General features: G+C 41.0%; 1 protein-coding gene across 6 annotated transcripts in view; it reads left to right on the top strand.

Moving 5' to 3' along the window:
- The window catches only part of rasgrf1 (Ras protein specific guanine nucleotide releasing factor 1), a 243,423-nt gene that overhangs the window by 83,982 nt on the left and 143,650 nt on the right, over positions 1–15,791 (top strand). For all 6 annotated transcript variants that reach the window (XM_053234818.1, XM_026932720.3, XM_034305503.2 and 3 more), the window contains one exon: positions 14,541–14,633. In XM_053234818.1, the coding sequence (XP_053090793.1) occupies positions 14,541–14,633 (93 nt within the window). The remainder of the gene's footprint in view (positions 1–14,540; positions 14,634–15,791) is intronic.

Genomic DNA, 15,791 nt, shown 5'->3' with positions numbered 1-15,791 from the left:
AGACCGGCTGTTCAGGGGTCTGCGGTTGACACCTGGCAGACCTTGTCTATGCTGACCGACCGGAGTTGCCGAAGTGGAGTTTGGCATCTGCAGGACTGATTGAAGTGGTTCGGTCCAGTGGGTCTGATCCGCAGTCGATCTGGTCGCTTGGCTCCATCCTCTCTACTCTGGCTATTGATCTCCTCCATTGCTGTCTATCAGTCTGGCGGTGTTGACATGTTTACCATGTGGATTATACCAATTATGGATTATTCTATTCTTCGCAACCATCAGTGCCTTTTCCGCGACTGACGTACTCTGCAGCAGAGCTCTACTCAACTACACCTGCTGTTTCCAACTGTCTCAAATTCTCCCTTTCTTATGTCTGATCTCTCAGCAATAAGGTCCCTTTTGTATATATTTTTGTTGCTGACCTAAAACTTGATTTTATGTGTCCTACTGATACTTGGCAAAAACCTAATGACTTTTTTCATCTAAACCAAACAATACCACCATCCGGTAAAGGGGGCGGGCTTGCACATATTTACTGTGAGGAACTTAAAATCACCCTGGTCTCAGTCTCAGAGCCATCCTCCTTTGAAATTCTGGCCATCCAACTCAATGGGCCCACTCCAACCATTGTAGCAGTGATTTATAGACCTCCAAAGCCCTCTGCTATATTTCATACTGAACTCACTTCTATTTTAACAAATTTGTGTGCTATGTCCCCAGTGTTATTTAATGGGAGATTTTAATATTAATTTTGATAACCTCGCCAGGGCACTTTATAAGGATTTTAATTCCATCCTGGATGGTTATGGCCTTAATCAGTTTATTGGGTTCCCAGCACACAATAAAGGTCACATCTTAGATTTAGTTTGGTGTTCTGGTGTCTTGCCATGTAATCTTAGCACTACTGAATTTCCCATTTATGATCACAAGCTTGTCTCTTTGATGTTACTGTTCCTCTATCAAAATCTAAACCAGATCGCTATATATCTTTTCGTAATATTAAAAATATTAACCCCAGTGACCTGAACAGATTAATTAGTCATTCTGTTAATACTGTTAGACACTCCTCCTCCACCTTGGACCTTGTAAATCACGAAGCTTGGGTATATACCATACAGTTTCATTTCACTATTCTCCATGGTATACACCCAAGCTTCGACAGCAAAAAGCTCTGGGCCGTCATTTGGAGAGGTTGTCTAAAAAAAACTGGGCTTACTATACATAAACAGATGTACTCTGATCACCTGATATGTTATTAAGAATGCACTCAATGCTGCCAAATCATCCTACTACACTAACATTATTTGTTAGACAAAGTAATACACTGACCTTGTTCTCCACATTCTCCACTGTTAACAAACTACTTAAACCTCCAGAAAATAGCTCTTCTCATTTCTTATCCACTAGTGAATATTTCTGCCTTTCTGAAATTCTTCAGCTCTAAAATCACTAACATTCATCAACAACTGGACTCTTCTACTTCTGTGTTGAGCTATTCCCCTTTGTGTAATATCCTGGAACTGTCACCCTCTGCCACTCTTTCGGCCTACAAGCCTTCATTGAGGATATCATGGAACTCATTACCAAGTCCAAGTAGTCTACCTGCTCACTGGATCCCCTTCCAACCACCATGGTTAAACCCTGCCTTCCATCAGTTTCCCCTATTATCACTTCCATAATAAACTCCTCTCTGTCTCCTGCCACTGTTTCCTCCTTGTTAAAAATTTTTCAACAATTTTGAAAAAAAAAAAAAACTGGTGTAGATCCTCAGGATTTAAATTTTCCAATTTCCAGTCTTCCTTTTATAGTGAAAATTCTTGAATGGACAGTAGCATCTCAGCTCCAGGCTCACCTGCAAAGCAATAATCTTTATAAGTCATTTCAATATGTTTTCCATCCCAAACACAGCACTGAAACAGCCCTTGTTAAAATTGCCAATGACCTCCTTTGTGCTGACACTGGCCTTTTAACCATCTTCATCCTCCTCGACCTCAGTGCTGGCTTTGATACCTTCTCCCACTGGATATTACTATAACACCTGGCTGACATTGGAGTTAACAGCATTGCTCTTCTCTGGTTCTCATCCTGAGCAATTTGTTCAGATTAAGAATGTCCTGCAGGGATCAGTGTTGGGACCACTCCTTTTTATCATCTACCTTCTACCCCTTGCATTTTCACTGTTATGCCAATGACACAACTTTATATCTCCACTAAACCAAACACTTCTCTGCGCCACCATCCTCACTACCCGTCACTATTACCATTGATGACAGCACAGTTCACATTTCCTCTCAAAGAAAGAGCCTTAGTGTCATATTTGATAGTTTACTCTCTTTCAGTCCTCAAATCAATAATATTTCATGTACTGCCTTCTTCCACCATTGTAATATTGCCAGACCCCGCCCTTCCTCATCTTATCACAGCACTCAAGTTCTTATTCATGCTCTGGTAGCATCTCGTATTGACTACTGTAACGCCATTCTGTTTGGCGTATCTGATAAACTTCTCCACCAGCTACAAATCATTCAAAACTCATCTGCAACAATTGATACTCACACAAAGTCCACTGACCATATCACATCCTCCTTTATTCAGCTCCATTGGCTTCCTGTCCAACAACGAGTTCACGATAAAATTCTAATGCTCACGTTCAAAGCCATTCATAATCTGGCTCCCTCTTACCTTTCAGATCTTCTCCATCATTATACCCTTGCCCATTCTCAACCATCCTCCTCAGCTTTCTGTTGCTCTGCACTCAAACTCTGGAACTCATTCCCACTGCAAATCCGTCAGCTAGGCTCCATCTCACGGTTCAAATCCCAGATTAAAACACATTTGATTAAATTAGCTTATTCATTATAATTCCCTCATTTATATTATTGCTTTATCTATTTTAATTTTGTGTATCTATTTTGAAACCCACTTGTTGAGTCTGAAACCTCTTCTGCAAGCTGTACATACAGAGACGTAGCCTGCTTCACATTGTTGATGGATTTCAAGCAATCATCTATGTAAAAGTTCTGCCTGATTGTGCTCATTACATGCTCTGGATAATCATTTTTATTGTCATTAACTGTCTTTAACAAAGCGAATGTAGCACAGCTTGGGGATGATGCTCCAAAGATCTGTACAACCATTATGTGTTCTACTAGGTCTTTGGAGATATCACAATTAGACCACCACAGAAAGTGGAGGAAGTTCATGCTCTTCCTCTGGTGGTCTAATCGTGATATCTCCAAAGACCTAGTAGATCACCACAGAAAGCTCAGGAAGTTCATGTCCTCCTTCACTATTCTCCCATTGATGGAAAGTTCCTTCAATGTTTGTCATGAATGCAGTGGAACCTTGCAGAAATTTAAGTACTATACCAGTCAGTGTTTTGGTCAAGTCAAGACCTTGCAAGAGCTCTTTATTCAGAGAAGTTCCACCGTAAGATGATGCACATCGAAAACCACACATAAAGTCCTCTTGTGTGGGTGATAGTCTCCATGGTGTGTTAAGTGTCACACTTTTCCAATCTTTATCTCCATTTGGATTTGAGCAAGATCTTTTGCATATCCCTTTGCAAGTACATCCTTTATGAAATCTTTATATTCTTTAAAGAATGTTTTTTTTCACCTTTTCAGGTTCTGTGCTCTTTGCTGAACTATGGGCTTATTATTGGGCACGGTCACATTAGCAGTGTGAAATGATTAATAATAATGGCCATCTTTAAGCTCAGCAGAGGTTGAGATAACATCTATAAACTGCTGATCTTCCACAGACATTTCTTTCATCAAATTGAAGTTCCACAAAATCTTGATTGTACCACTTAATTGACATTGGTTTCAAGCTATCATCGAATATTTGAATAACCTGTACCAATGGAGGCTTTCACTCTACACAAGTGGGGCCCAAACTGCTGGGAAGAAAAAAACATTGCTATGATAAAACATACCAAAATGGAAAACCATGGAAAAGTATGACAATAAAGCAAATTATAGTTTCTAAAAAATAAAAAAGGGATTGCTGGCTTTTACAGCAGTTGTTATAGCCAGTAAACAATTACATCATGTCATGTAGTGCATCCAAACAAATTCTATCAGATTTGATGCTAATTTGTCCATAAACAATTGGTGCTATCATGGATAGATGGAGTGAAATTCCCTCTTGAATAAGACAGAGATTACTTTACTTGCACAGAAGACAAGCATGGTTTGTGCAGACCACAGTATGTTTCGTGCAGTGAGTTATAGGCTGCGGAAAGAATGAAACCATGGAAATTCAAAAGGTATTTAAAGACAAAACATTCAAGCCTGTTTGGTTTTTCAAAAGAACGCAATGGGATTTCGACACATCTCAAAAAATGATAAAAAACGTGTGCACTGTTCAGGAGCAAACAATCAGGTGCGCTCGCTGATGCAATCAGGAGAGTGCAAAGTAGAGCACCACCTCCAGGAGCACTCGGACACACACACAGGAAACACAAGGATGGGGAAAAAATGGGAAAACATAAGGGAACGGGGAAACTGTGGAAGATGAGCCTGGACCATGAGAGTTTTGTAATAAATACAGACAGAATTGCACTTTTCTTTAACATCTTTGGCAGAATACCGAGGAGCTCCACTATCAAATCTCTTTTATAGTCCTCTGGTTTGGAGTGCTGGCTGCAGACTTCTAAATATCCATTATTATTCTAATTATTAATATAATTATAAACATGACAGCTGTAGTGCTTGTAAACCAAAAGAGGGGTATGCATAACCTGGTTAGAAAGAGAAGCGAATACCGTAGCAAATGAGCTACTTGGTTATAATCTAACCAGAGTGTCTATCGAGAATTTTATTTTGAAATCGAATTGACAATAGCTAAAAGGTTACCCACGTATTATTGTTGATTAGCACTAAGAGACAGGGAGTGCTATTCAGCCAAACCATCATGTAGCTCTAGAAGATCATGATGGCTTGGCATCCTGTCAGTGGCTAAATGATGCTAAGCGTTGCTCTAGCTGGCATTGATCGGACATGTACTCAAACTTAATTCAAACCCTGAGAACTTGTACTAGAGAGAAGTTAATGAAAGTTGCTTGTTGCTTACAAATTTGTTTTGGACACGTTACATTTTGTTTTAGGTAAATGAGATAAATCAGGTAAATGGTTTAAACCATTTAGGATTAAGCCAACTACAATCATGGTTGTAATTGTAAAAGCTGAGGTGTAGCCCAAACAGATGCTATAAACTCAGCAAAGTTAAACAACTGTCCAACTCCTCACTAAGAACAAGATTGATGTTGTGCTACATAGGTTTGTTAACTAGCAAGCAAAGCCTGTTAAATTCTTATTATTCTTTTTTACCGATATGGTAGTTAGGTACTTATCTGATGAAATGCAAAGATAGAGCTCCTCAGACCAGAAATATTCCTCCAAATTGCATGTAAAAACAACCATCTTCTTTTGGCTTGGAAAGGTGTCTGGTTCAGTAGTATGCACAATGCGACATTTTAGAAAACAAATTCTCGCTTGCATTTAAAAATCACTGCTATGTTTCTTTTCTGGCTATCACAACACAAGATCACGGCATTTTCTTCCTGAAATGGCATCACAGGAGACATCAGAGTCATATGTCTCACTCAGAGGTCTGGACTGGTCCATCACACAAAGGATTCCCAACGCTTGAATTATGCATTGCATTCTGGTCATTATACTGTTCGGGTAAAAACAGAAAAATGTAAAAAGAAAACAAATAGAATTTTGCTAAACTGCAGACAGTAAGCAGTGCAGTCCCGTGGAACAGATCACCACATACCATGACAAATGATATACTAAATTCTAGTTTTTATGCCAGAATCCGCTAATGGTCCGCTACCTTCGCCATTCATTATTCTCCAAGGTTCCAATGGTTTTGGAACACTCGCATCTATTAGCAGCCTAATGCCAGCATCTATAAATTTCATCTATAGTGGTCTTTATTACAGGTCTGGCATGCACGTTTGATGCTTCTTCCCATGTGCCCACTTTTTAAGCATCCAAAGCATAATCCTTTGTCCTTTATTAAGTCCATCTTTTCATTGTTAAGTTTCTGTATGACCATATCACAAACAAATCGTAGCAAATCTTTGCATTTGAATGATAGCTGCTTATACACTGCTTGGTTCTGTGGTGCCTTGTTCTGGAACTGTTGTGATAGAAGTGGCAAAACTTCTCCCTCTACTGACAGGTTTGATGTTAGGCTTTGGAGTTGGTTTCTTTGATCTGGTAATCATTTTATATTTGGGACTTATATTTCATCAAAGATTGGGTCCGGTACAGTTCCCGTTTGATTTTCAATGAAGAAGGAAAGCCACTCTTGGTGATGTTCAGCAATGGTTACCAGCAAGGGTTTAGTCCTGCATTGAGCTTGGTGCAGGATGTGGCCATCGAAGGCCCTTACCAGGAGAGCTGAAGGAAGAGGCTTTGTCTCGACGCCCAACTGCTCTGCTAGCTCCTCATCCATAAACTCAGAGTTGGTGCCGGAATCAATGAACACGGCGAGGTGGTGGTCCTGGCTGCCCACCGTAATCCGAGCCTTTAACAGAGGTTTCGAGGGCTTGCCACTGATCCTTCCTTCAATAACGAGCCTTCCCTTTTGCTGGACAGGTCCGCAGTATGAGCCCTGAACCGCCGCAGTAGAGGCACAGGCCGGATGAGCGACGTTTTTCCTTCTCAGCAGCGGATAGCTTGTGTCGACTGATCTGCATGGGTTCTGGTGCCTCTGGTGGGGATACGGAGACAGTAGGCGTTTGAGTGGCTCTCTGAGTTCTGGACCGCCAAGTCGACTATGCGAGTCTCTCGTGACGAGTAAGTGTTGAACACCTTGCGAAGCTCTTTGGTAAAAGCGTCATACGAGGCGCAGATAGTGGACTGCAGCTCCTATTCCACCGTCGCCCATAGCCTAGCCTTGCTGGTGAGCAGAGAAATGACGTAGATGATCTTGGCTCTCTCGGTAGGGAAGGACGATGGTTGTAGCTCGAAGTTCACTGAACACTGCATGAGAAAAGAGCGACAAAGGCCTGGCTCCCTGGCAAAGCGTTCTGGGTGAGGCAGGTGAGGTTCCTGGACAGATTGTGGGGCTGGCGTTGCAGATGAAGGCTGAGGGCTGAGCTCGCTCATGCGAGGAACTAGGTCCTGAGTGACGTTAGTCCTTAAGGCATCGTTTGTGGGTGGCAGTGGTGTTGGATACCGAGTTCAACAGAGCAAACTCTGAGCATTCATTGGGTCCATGCCTGGCCAGATGGTACAGTCAACACAGTCAATCTGGTCTGCATCACTTCCTGTTTTCGAATTGTTTTGCCGGGAGTTTCTTGCCTGCGTCGGCGCCTTAACTATACTGTTTCTTTCTTTTTTAAATCAATAATATCGCGCTATCATTTTGATCTGTTGTATTTTTCACATTCTTTTCTACCGTATTTTCATTTTTCTTTCTCTCAAAGTGCGCTTTTGTATTTTCTCAAGACAGCGAGCGTAGGCCATCCACACAGGATCCACGCCGTCTACAATAATATCAACAAATCTTCGACTAAGGTGCGTTAAATGACATGTCAAACATTCAGCTTGTTCAGTGTGTTGAGTGCAGGATGTTTAGTCACTCTTCCTCCGTCGTTAGTAATAGCTTTATTTGTGATAAATGCATGCTAGTTAGCTCTCTGACGGAGAAGATTGCAGCATTAGAGGTGCGCATCCAGACTCTAGAGAGGGTTAGTGAGAGGGAGAGCAGCGTAGTTTCTGTAGGGGAAAGTCTGGATGCCTTAGGCGGAGTTAGTAATCCCCCAACTCCGGCATTAGAGCCCTAACAGCGGGGCAAATGGGTGACGACTCGGTGGCATAATCGCAAAGCCAAAGCTAATGCTAAGGCTCGGCCACAGGAGCAACACTCCTCTCCGCTTCACGTGTCCAACAGGTTTGCTCTCCTCAGTGAAGCACCCGCTGAGAAACCTGAAAGTGCTCTGGTTATTGGTGACTCTATCTTGCGGCACGTGAAATTAGCTAGGCCTTTAGGGGCACCAGCAGCTTTAGTTAGGTGTATACCGGGAGCCAGGGTGCGGGACATAGCAGGTAATCTTAGGGTCTTAGGCAAGCACAGGTTCTCAAAGATAGTTATTCATGTAGGAGCTAATGATATACGCCTTCGTCAGTCTGAGGTTACTAAAAGTAACTTGGTTAGAGGTGTGTAAATTAGCGAAGGCGATGTCCGATGCTGTAGTATGCTCTGACCCCATCCCAATGCGGCGTGGCGATGTAGCTTACAGCAGGTTATGGTCACTGAACTGCTGGATGTCCAGTTGGTGCTCCGAAAACAATGTGGGCTTTATAGATAATTGGACTAACTTTGAGGGCAAGGCTGGCCTGTTAGGGCGGGACGGTATCCATCCCACTCGGGAAGGTGCTGCTCTCATTTCTTGCAGCATAGCACATAGTCTCAGAACAGGCCTAGTTAATCGGTGACAATCCAGGGCCAAGGCCAGGGAGCAGACAAGCAGGCTAAACCGACCATCTGCTAGCTGCACTGAGTCGTCACTTAGGTTCCACCGTATTGAGACTGTGTCTGTTCCCCGAGCTAAACAAAATTATAGACATACTCAGACAGTTTGTTTTAGTAACCTAATTAACATAAAATTAAACCAAACCGAATGCATAGCCAGCACCGTTGATCTGAAGCTAGGACTGTTGAATATTAGGTCTCTTACGTCTAAAGCGCTTATTGTTAATGAAACCATTACTGATCAGGAGTTTGATGTACTGTGTTTAACAGAAACGTGGATTAAACCAAACGAGTTTGTAGCATTAAATGAAGCTAGTCCTCCCGGGTACAGTTTACATACATCAGCCCCGTCTAACTGGCAGAGGAGGAGGCGTTGCAGTCATTTATAATGAAAATCTAGCCGTCACACAAAAACCTAGTCATAAATTCAACGCATTTGAAGTTCTTTATTCTAACATAACATACGTAGCCACTAAAAATAGGTCTACCTAGGTGATTCCAGTAATTATTATTTACAGACCCCCAGGGCCATATTCGGAATTACTATGTGAATTTGTGGATTTCATCTCTAACCTGGTTGTTTCTTTAGACAAGGCATTAATTGTTGGAGACTTTAATATTCATTTTGATAATCCAGATGACCCTCTGAGAACAGCAGTTGTGTCCATTCTAGATTCTGTTGGGGTTAATCAGAATGTAATAGGACCCATCCATAGTGGTGGTCACACTCTTGATTTAACTAACGTTCGGATTAAATATAGAAAATATAGTCTCATGTCCACAGTCTGAAGCTATCTCAGATCATTACCTCATCTCAGTTAAAATGTGTATTAATCATAGTATATGCACCTTGCCACATCACCATGTCAAACATATGTTCACGTCAACAACTAAACTGAGTTTTATCAGTAATCTCCCAGATTTATCAACCATGATTGGATCACCGTCTGATCCCAAAGAACTTGACCAGGCAATTGAATGTTTAGAATCAACGTTCTGCAACTCGCTAGATAAGGTAGCTCCACTTAAAAGAAAAATAATTAGGGAAAAAAAGCTAGCACCCTGGTATAGCGATCACACGCGAACTTTAAAACAGACCACTCGAAAACTAGAACGTAAATGGCGTCAAATTAACTTGGTAGTATTTCAAATAGCATGGAAGGAGAGCCTTTTGAGCTATAAGAAAGCTCTTAGTGCTGCTAGATCAGTGTATCTCTCCACCCTAATTGAAGATAACAGAAATAAACCTAGATTCTTATTTAATACTGTAGCAAAATTAACTAGGAATAAGACCACAATAGAAACACGCACACAATCATTATATAGTAGCGATGACTTCATGAATTTTTTCAATGGTAAGATTGAAAATATCAGGCTAGAAATTTAAACTCAGACTATTAATTTAAAACCGGACAGTTCTATAACTAACCCTGTAGATGATAATATGATAATATTAGATAAACAACTACAACGCTTTACTCCCCTTGAAGAGACTGAACTAATTTCACTAATTTCATCATCAAAATCATCAACCTGTATGCTAGATCCTTTACCTACCTGTTTCCTCAAACAGATAATTCCTGAAACAATCAAACCTCTTTTAAAGATAATCAATTCTTCCCTTAGCATTGGCTATGTACCTAAATCTTTTAAATTAGCAGTTATCAAGCCCCTGATTAAAAAACCTGACCTTGACCCCTGTCAGCTGTCTAACTATAGACCAATATCAAACCTCCCCTTTATTTCCAAGGTCCTAGAAAAGGTTGTAGCACAGCAGCTACGCTCATACTTACATAGGAATAACATTCATGAAATGTATCAGTCAGGATTTAGGCCTCATCATAGCACAGAGACAGCACTGGTAAAAGTTGTAAATGACTTACTACTGGCCTCTGATCAGGGTTGTGTCTCCTTGCTGGTGCTGCTTGACCTTAGTGCAGCTTTTGATACCATTGATCATGCTATTCTCCTCGATAGACTAGAAAATGTAGTAGGCATTAAGGGAACAGCCCTTTCCTGGCTCAGGTCGTATTTGACTGATTGTTATCAGTTTGTAAACGTAAATGGTGACTTCTCATACTAAGGTAAAGTTTGGTGTCCCGCAAGGCTCTGTTTTAGGCCCACTGCTCTTTTCTCTATATATGCTACCTCTGGGTAAAATTATCCGTAAGCATGGTATTAGCTTCCACTGTTATGCTGATGACACACAGTTTGTTTCAGCAAAGCCAGATGACAGACACCAGCTTAATAAAGTTGAGGAATGTGTAAAAGACATTAGAAACTGGATGCTTATTAACTTTTTCTTACTTATTTCTAACAAGACAGAAGTACTTGTACTAGGACCACATGCAGCTAGAAGTAAGCTTTCTGATTACATAATAACTCTGGATGACCTTTCTGTTTCATCATGTGCAGCAGTAAAAGACCTTGGTGTGATTATCGACTCTAGTCTTTTAGCTCATGTAGATAATATAACTAGGATTGCTTTCTTTCATCTCAGAACTATTGCTAAAATAAGAAATATATTGTCACTACATGAGAAAAATTAGTTCATGCTTTTGTTACCTCTAGGTTGGATTATTGTAATGCCTTACTGTCTGGATGTTCCAGTAGATGCATAAACAAGCTCCAATTAGCTCCAAACAAGCTCCTCCTCGCTGCCTGACCCATCCTGATGCCCTACTTCTGGTTGGAGTTCTCATCGCTTTGAGCATTGAGATCGCTCGCTGCTGCTGGGGGTGGCCCCACATGGATTGCCTAAAGAACTGTTTGGATTGCTGGGGATGGCGCCACCTGGGGGCTGTGGAGATGGCATGGGGATCAGATATTGGGAGCTGTACTGTAATGGCTTGGGACTGCGATTGCTGTAGTGGCTTTGGGGCTGCAATTGCCACGAGGAGCTTCGTACTCAGGACTCCATCAGTGGACAGTGGATAGATTTTAACCAGCCGGACTTCTTGCAAAAACTGAATTTATTGGTTGCACAATTGCACTATTTGTCCATATAGTACACAATAATAGAAGGGATTTATTTATAATCGCACTAACATCCAGATGAGGATGGGTTCCCTTTTGAGCCTGGTTCCTCTCAAGGTTTCTTCCTCATATCATCTCGGGGAGTTTTTCCTTGCCACCGTCGCCACTGGCTTGCTCATTAGGGATAAATTCACAGTGATAAATTCAAATATTTACAATATATTTCTGTGAATCCATTTATTTCTGTAAAACTGCTTTGTGACAATGTCCACTGTTAAAAGCGCTATACAAATAAAATTGAATTGAATTGAATTGAATAGTGACATTAACCGAAATACTGAAGGCAGGCAGGGTCAAAACCAGGAAGACTGACATAGGAAACGGGGGATTGCTACTCACGCGAGGTAAACTGAGGAGACCATCTGGAGATGAGCACATGCTGCCTGATTCTTTATATAGTGCTGGGACACAAAATAGCCGCTGCAGGAAGTATATATCATGACACATTTTGCAGTAGCCAGATCAGCATCCAAGGCCAGCCTTTCTTTTTTTTTGCATTTTGCTGGGCCTCCTACATGTCTAGAACATGCTTTAAATCTGGTGTTTCAACCACTGCTCTCAGAGCTGCACATTCTGTTTCAGCTTGCAAGTAAACAGATTCACAAGCTCCAGTGAGCGTGGTGGCTCTGTTTAAAGACTGCTTACTGACAGTTACGTTACACACAGCATCTGGTGTCCAGGAAAGCACCATCTGCATGGTTGTTGTTGGAAATCCAGCTTAGTCCATAAAATTCTTTAACTTAAATATATTGGCTGCTATCCAGAAGTGATTATTACTTAAATGTAGTGGCAGCTATCTGGAAGTGATATATTACTAATTAATCCAAACTCTAGTATCATATAATGTACAATTTCTCACATATTTCATACAGAATTTTCTACATTATTAATTTGTATGCATCAGTTAAAACAAAAATATGAAAGACAGCAAGACATTGTAAAATGGCTGCAGCACACTAATTTCTGACAATCTCAACACATTTGCTCCTCTTATAACTCGAGTTGTTCCAGCCATTAACTCCAGAGTATGCTCATGAGCTTAGGGCCTAGAAAGCTGTTGGTAGGTGGTTGAGCACCTGTACAAGAACATTGGCCTCACCATTCATCTTCTTGCCTAGAAAAATCACATTAAACAATATAGAGATACTCTTAATTTTGCCAGGTCAGCTTAATTAAGAGTATGTGTGTTTGTATGTAGCATCATACACGAAGGCAGCAATAAATCCCATACCCTTTACAAAACCACCATCTTCCACTTTGTCTGGCTCTATAATATAGTATGAGGATTTTATTCAGCTCTTCCAAAATACAGTTACCACACTGAGACCCAGGAAACATACATGAACTCATCATAAAATTCAGTAAGTCCACCTCCTCTCTTGATCCGAGCCCACATCAGGTCTTAAGTCTGTCTCCCAGTACTTGCTGCTCCTACCTCACACATTGTAAATTGCAGTTGTCTGGTGAGGTGACTCTTCCTCTGAAACCTGTCACTGTCAATTCCATCCGTAAAAAAACCTACACTAGATAGTGCTGCTCTTGGTAAATATAGGCATATTTCCAACCTTACCTTTCTTTCAAAGGTTATACTAGAAAAGGTGGTGACCGTCCAGTTCCAAACGCACACGTGCATGTATACTTGAGGCCAAAAGTTTACACCTAGGCTAAAGACATTAAAATTTTTCACAAGTCTGCCCATTTCATGTTACCATACATTTCCTATGTTAAGTCAATTAGGGTATCTGCTTTTTTCCATAAGAGGTAATTTCATCCAATAGCTAAGAGACAGATTTATTTCAGATTTTATTTACTGTATCAGTGTCAATGGTGGTCTAGCGGCTAAGGATCCCACACACTCACCGCTGCAGCCCAGGTTCGCTTCCCGGGCAGGGAATCAACCCAGCCACTGGGATTGTACTGTTAGTGCCATTCTCAAGCCCGGATAAAAATGGGAGGGTTGTGTCAGGAAGGGCATCTGGCATAAAACCTGTGCCAGATCAAACATGTGGATAGATGATCCACTGTGGTGACCCCTAACAGGAGCAGCTGAAAGAACAATATTTACTATATCAGATTTTCAGTGGACCAGAAATTTACATACACTTGGTTACTATATGATGGCATTGCCTTTTAATTGCTTGAACTTGCTTGAAGCCATTGGGGTAGCCGTCCACAAGCTTCCTACAACACTTTGCCAAATTTTTTGCCCATTGCTGATGGAACTGGTGTCAGTCAGGTTTGTGGGCCTTTTCAGTTCTATATTTAATGTTTACCTTCTCCAAGATATCGAAGATGCTGCAACACCAGATAAGCTCCAAGTCACTCCAGCTCACTTTAACCCATGTGTATATGTATGCATCCAAGACCAGTTTTCCTATATTCACCTGTCCAGTTTTGGTGAGCCTGTGTCTACTGTAGTTTCAGATACCTGTTTTTGGCCGACAGGAGTGGAACCCAAAGCAGTCTTCCGCTGTTGTAGCCTATCCACCTCAAGGCTCAACGTGTTGTGTTTTGAGATTGTTTTCTGCACACCAGAGTTGTAAAGAGCAGTTATTTGAGTTAGCATAGCCTTCCTGTCAGCTCTCACTGGATTTTTTTTTTTTAACACCATTCTCTGTAAATTCTGCACACTGTTGTGCATGAAAAATCCCAGGGAATTGGCAATTTCTTGAATACTTAAACCAGTGCAACTGGCACCAACAACCATGCCATTGTCCAGGTGCCTGTATTCACATTTTTCCACAATCTGATATTTGATGTGAACATTATCTGAAGCTCTTGATCTGTATCTGTCTGATTTTATGTATTGTGCTGTTGTCACATTATTGGCTGATTGGATAACTGCATGAATGTGCAGGTGTACAGGTGTTCTTAATAAAATGTATGGTGAGTGTATATAAACCTCTGTTTTAAATAAAAAAAATTAGTTTAGCACTGTTAACACAAGTCAAGAGTTAACCATTTAGAAAAGTCATGTTTATGAGTGCATGGTTACTATAAGTCATTTACTTTGGCAGATTGCTGGACTGCTTAAAGACAACGAGAAGATCCAATCTAACCCCACCATTGCTCCCAGTGAAGATGACTCTGAAATCAAGAAAATCAAGAAGGTAAGAGTTTTTGTCATGTGTGACAGAGTTTTTTAAGGGGCACATTAGAGATACAGGGACATGCAAAGTTCCTGCTCTTTCACTGTCAATTCTTAGTTAACTCATTCAACAGAGCGATCATAGCAAGCTGACACTCAAAAATAACAGCTTATAATCAGTAAGGGTAAGAAACTGGTCATATACATTATTAGAATGAGAGATAACTCTTTGTTATAATATATTATTATATTGTTAATTTTTTTCAGACATTTAAAAATAGAAATAACATTTGGTTGAAAATGTGTGGAAGTTTGGTGAGCACCAGATAACTGCCAGGGATGGTGAGAATTACCTGGATACCTTCTTCTGCACATACATATACATGCTGAGACCTTCAAAAAAATCACGAAGTTACCATATGACTTGGTCTTTGATATGGTCATCATTCCCTGGAGCCTTCTTGTTGAGTTCCTGCTGGGTCATGCTAGTTCTGAATGACCGAGAACACTGTCAGTTATCAAGTGTTCATATTGCAACAGTTACACACATAATTAACATTCTGTTTCAACCTTCCTAAATACAATGCTCAGCAAGTTCCACCACATGTAACAGTGCAAGATCAGTAGAGATTAGTTTATTGACAAGGTCTGCAGTTCTGCCACTTTTTGCTGAAGTGATTGCTAGCAAAAAAGCAGTTCCATTTCATGTTGGCATCCTGCCTGATCTCATAAGGAAGATCTTAAGGAAATTCCGTACAATGGTGAGATTCCATGTTGTTTCCTTGGGGACTGTAGTAGAAAAGCCCCTATCAAGACACCATCCATGGTGCTATGATGTACTGCAATATTACGACATAGACTATCAATGTTAATGGGGAGTATTTGCTGTCTAGGAGTCCCTGTAGGAAGACTAGTAGGAATGAGGCAGTGCAGTTGATCCAGATAATAGAGTGTACTCCATTTGCAGAACAGTTTCCATTTGAGGGCACAAAGGCTAGGTTCTCTTGCATTCAAGAAATACTCTTGAGTAAAAGTCCTCACCTGCTCTTCATTCCATCTATTTGGGACAAGAAAAGTTTTTGGGGAGGAAGCTGTAACGGTGTCCTGTTTACTAGTGAGAGCAGCACTGGACAGCCAAACAGGACTGCATTTCCTACAATGGACAGTGGACAGAATTAGT

Source organism: Pangasianodon hypophthalmus, chromosome 6, assembly GCF_027358585.1.
Source record: "Pangasianodon hypophthalmus isolate fPanHyp1 chromosome 6, fPanHyp1.pri, whole genome shotgun sequence".
NCBI lineage: Eukaryota > Metazoa > Chordata > Actinopteri > Siluriformes > Pangasiidae > Pangasianodon > Pangasianodon hypophthalmus.
This window is presented reverse-complemented; position numbering and strand designations above follow the sequence as displayed.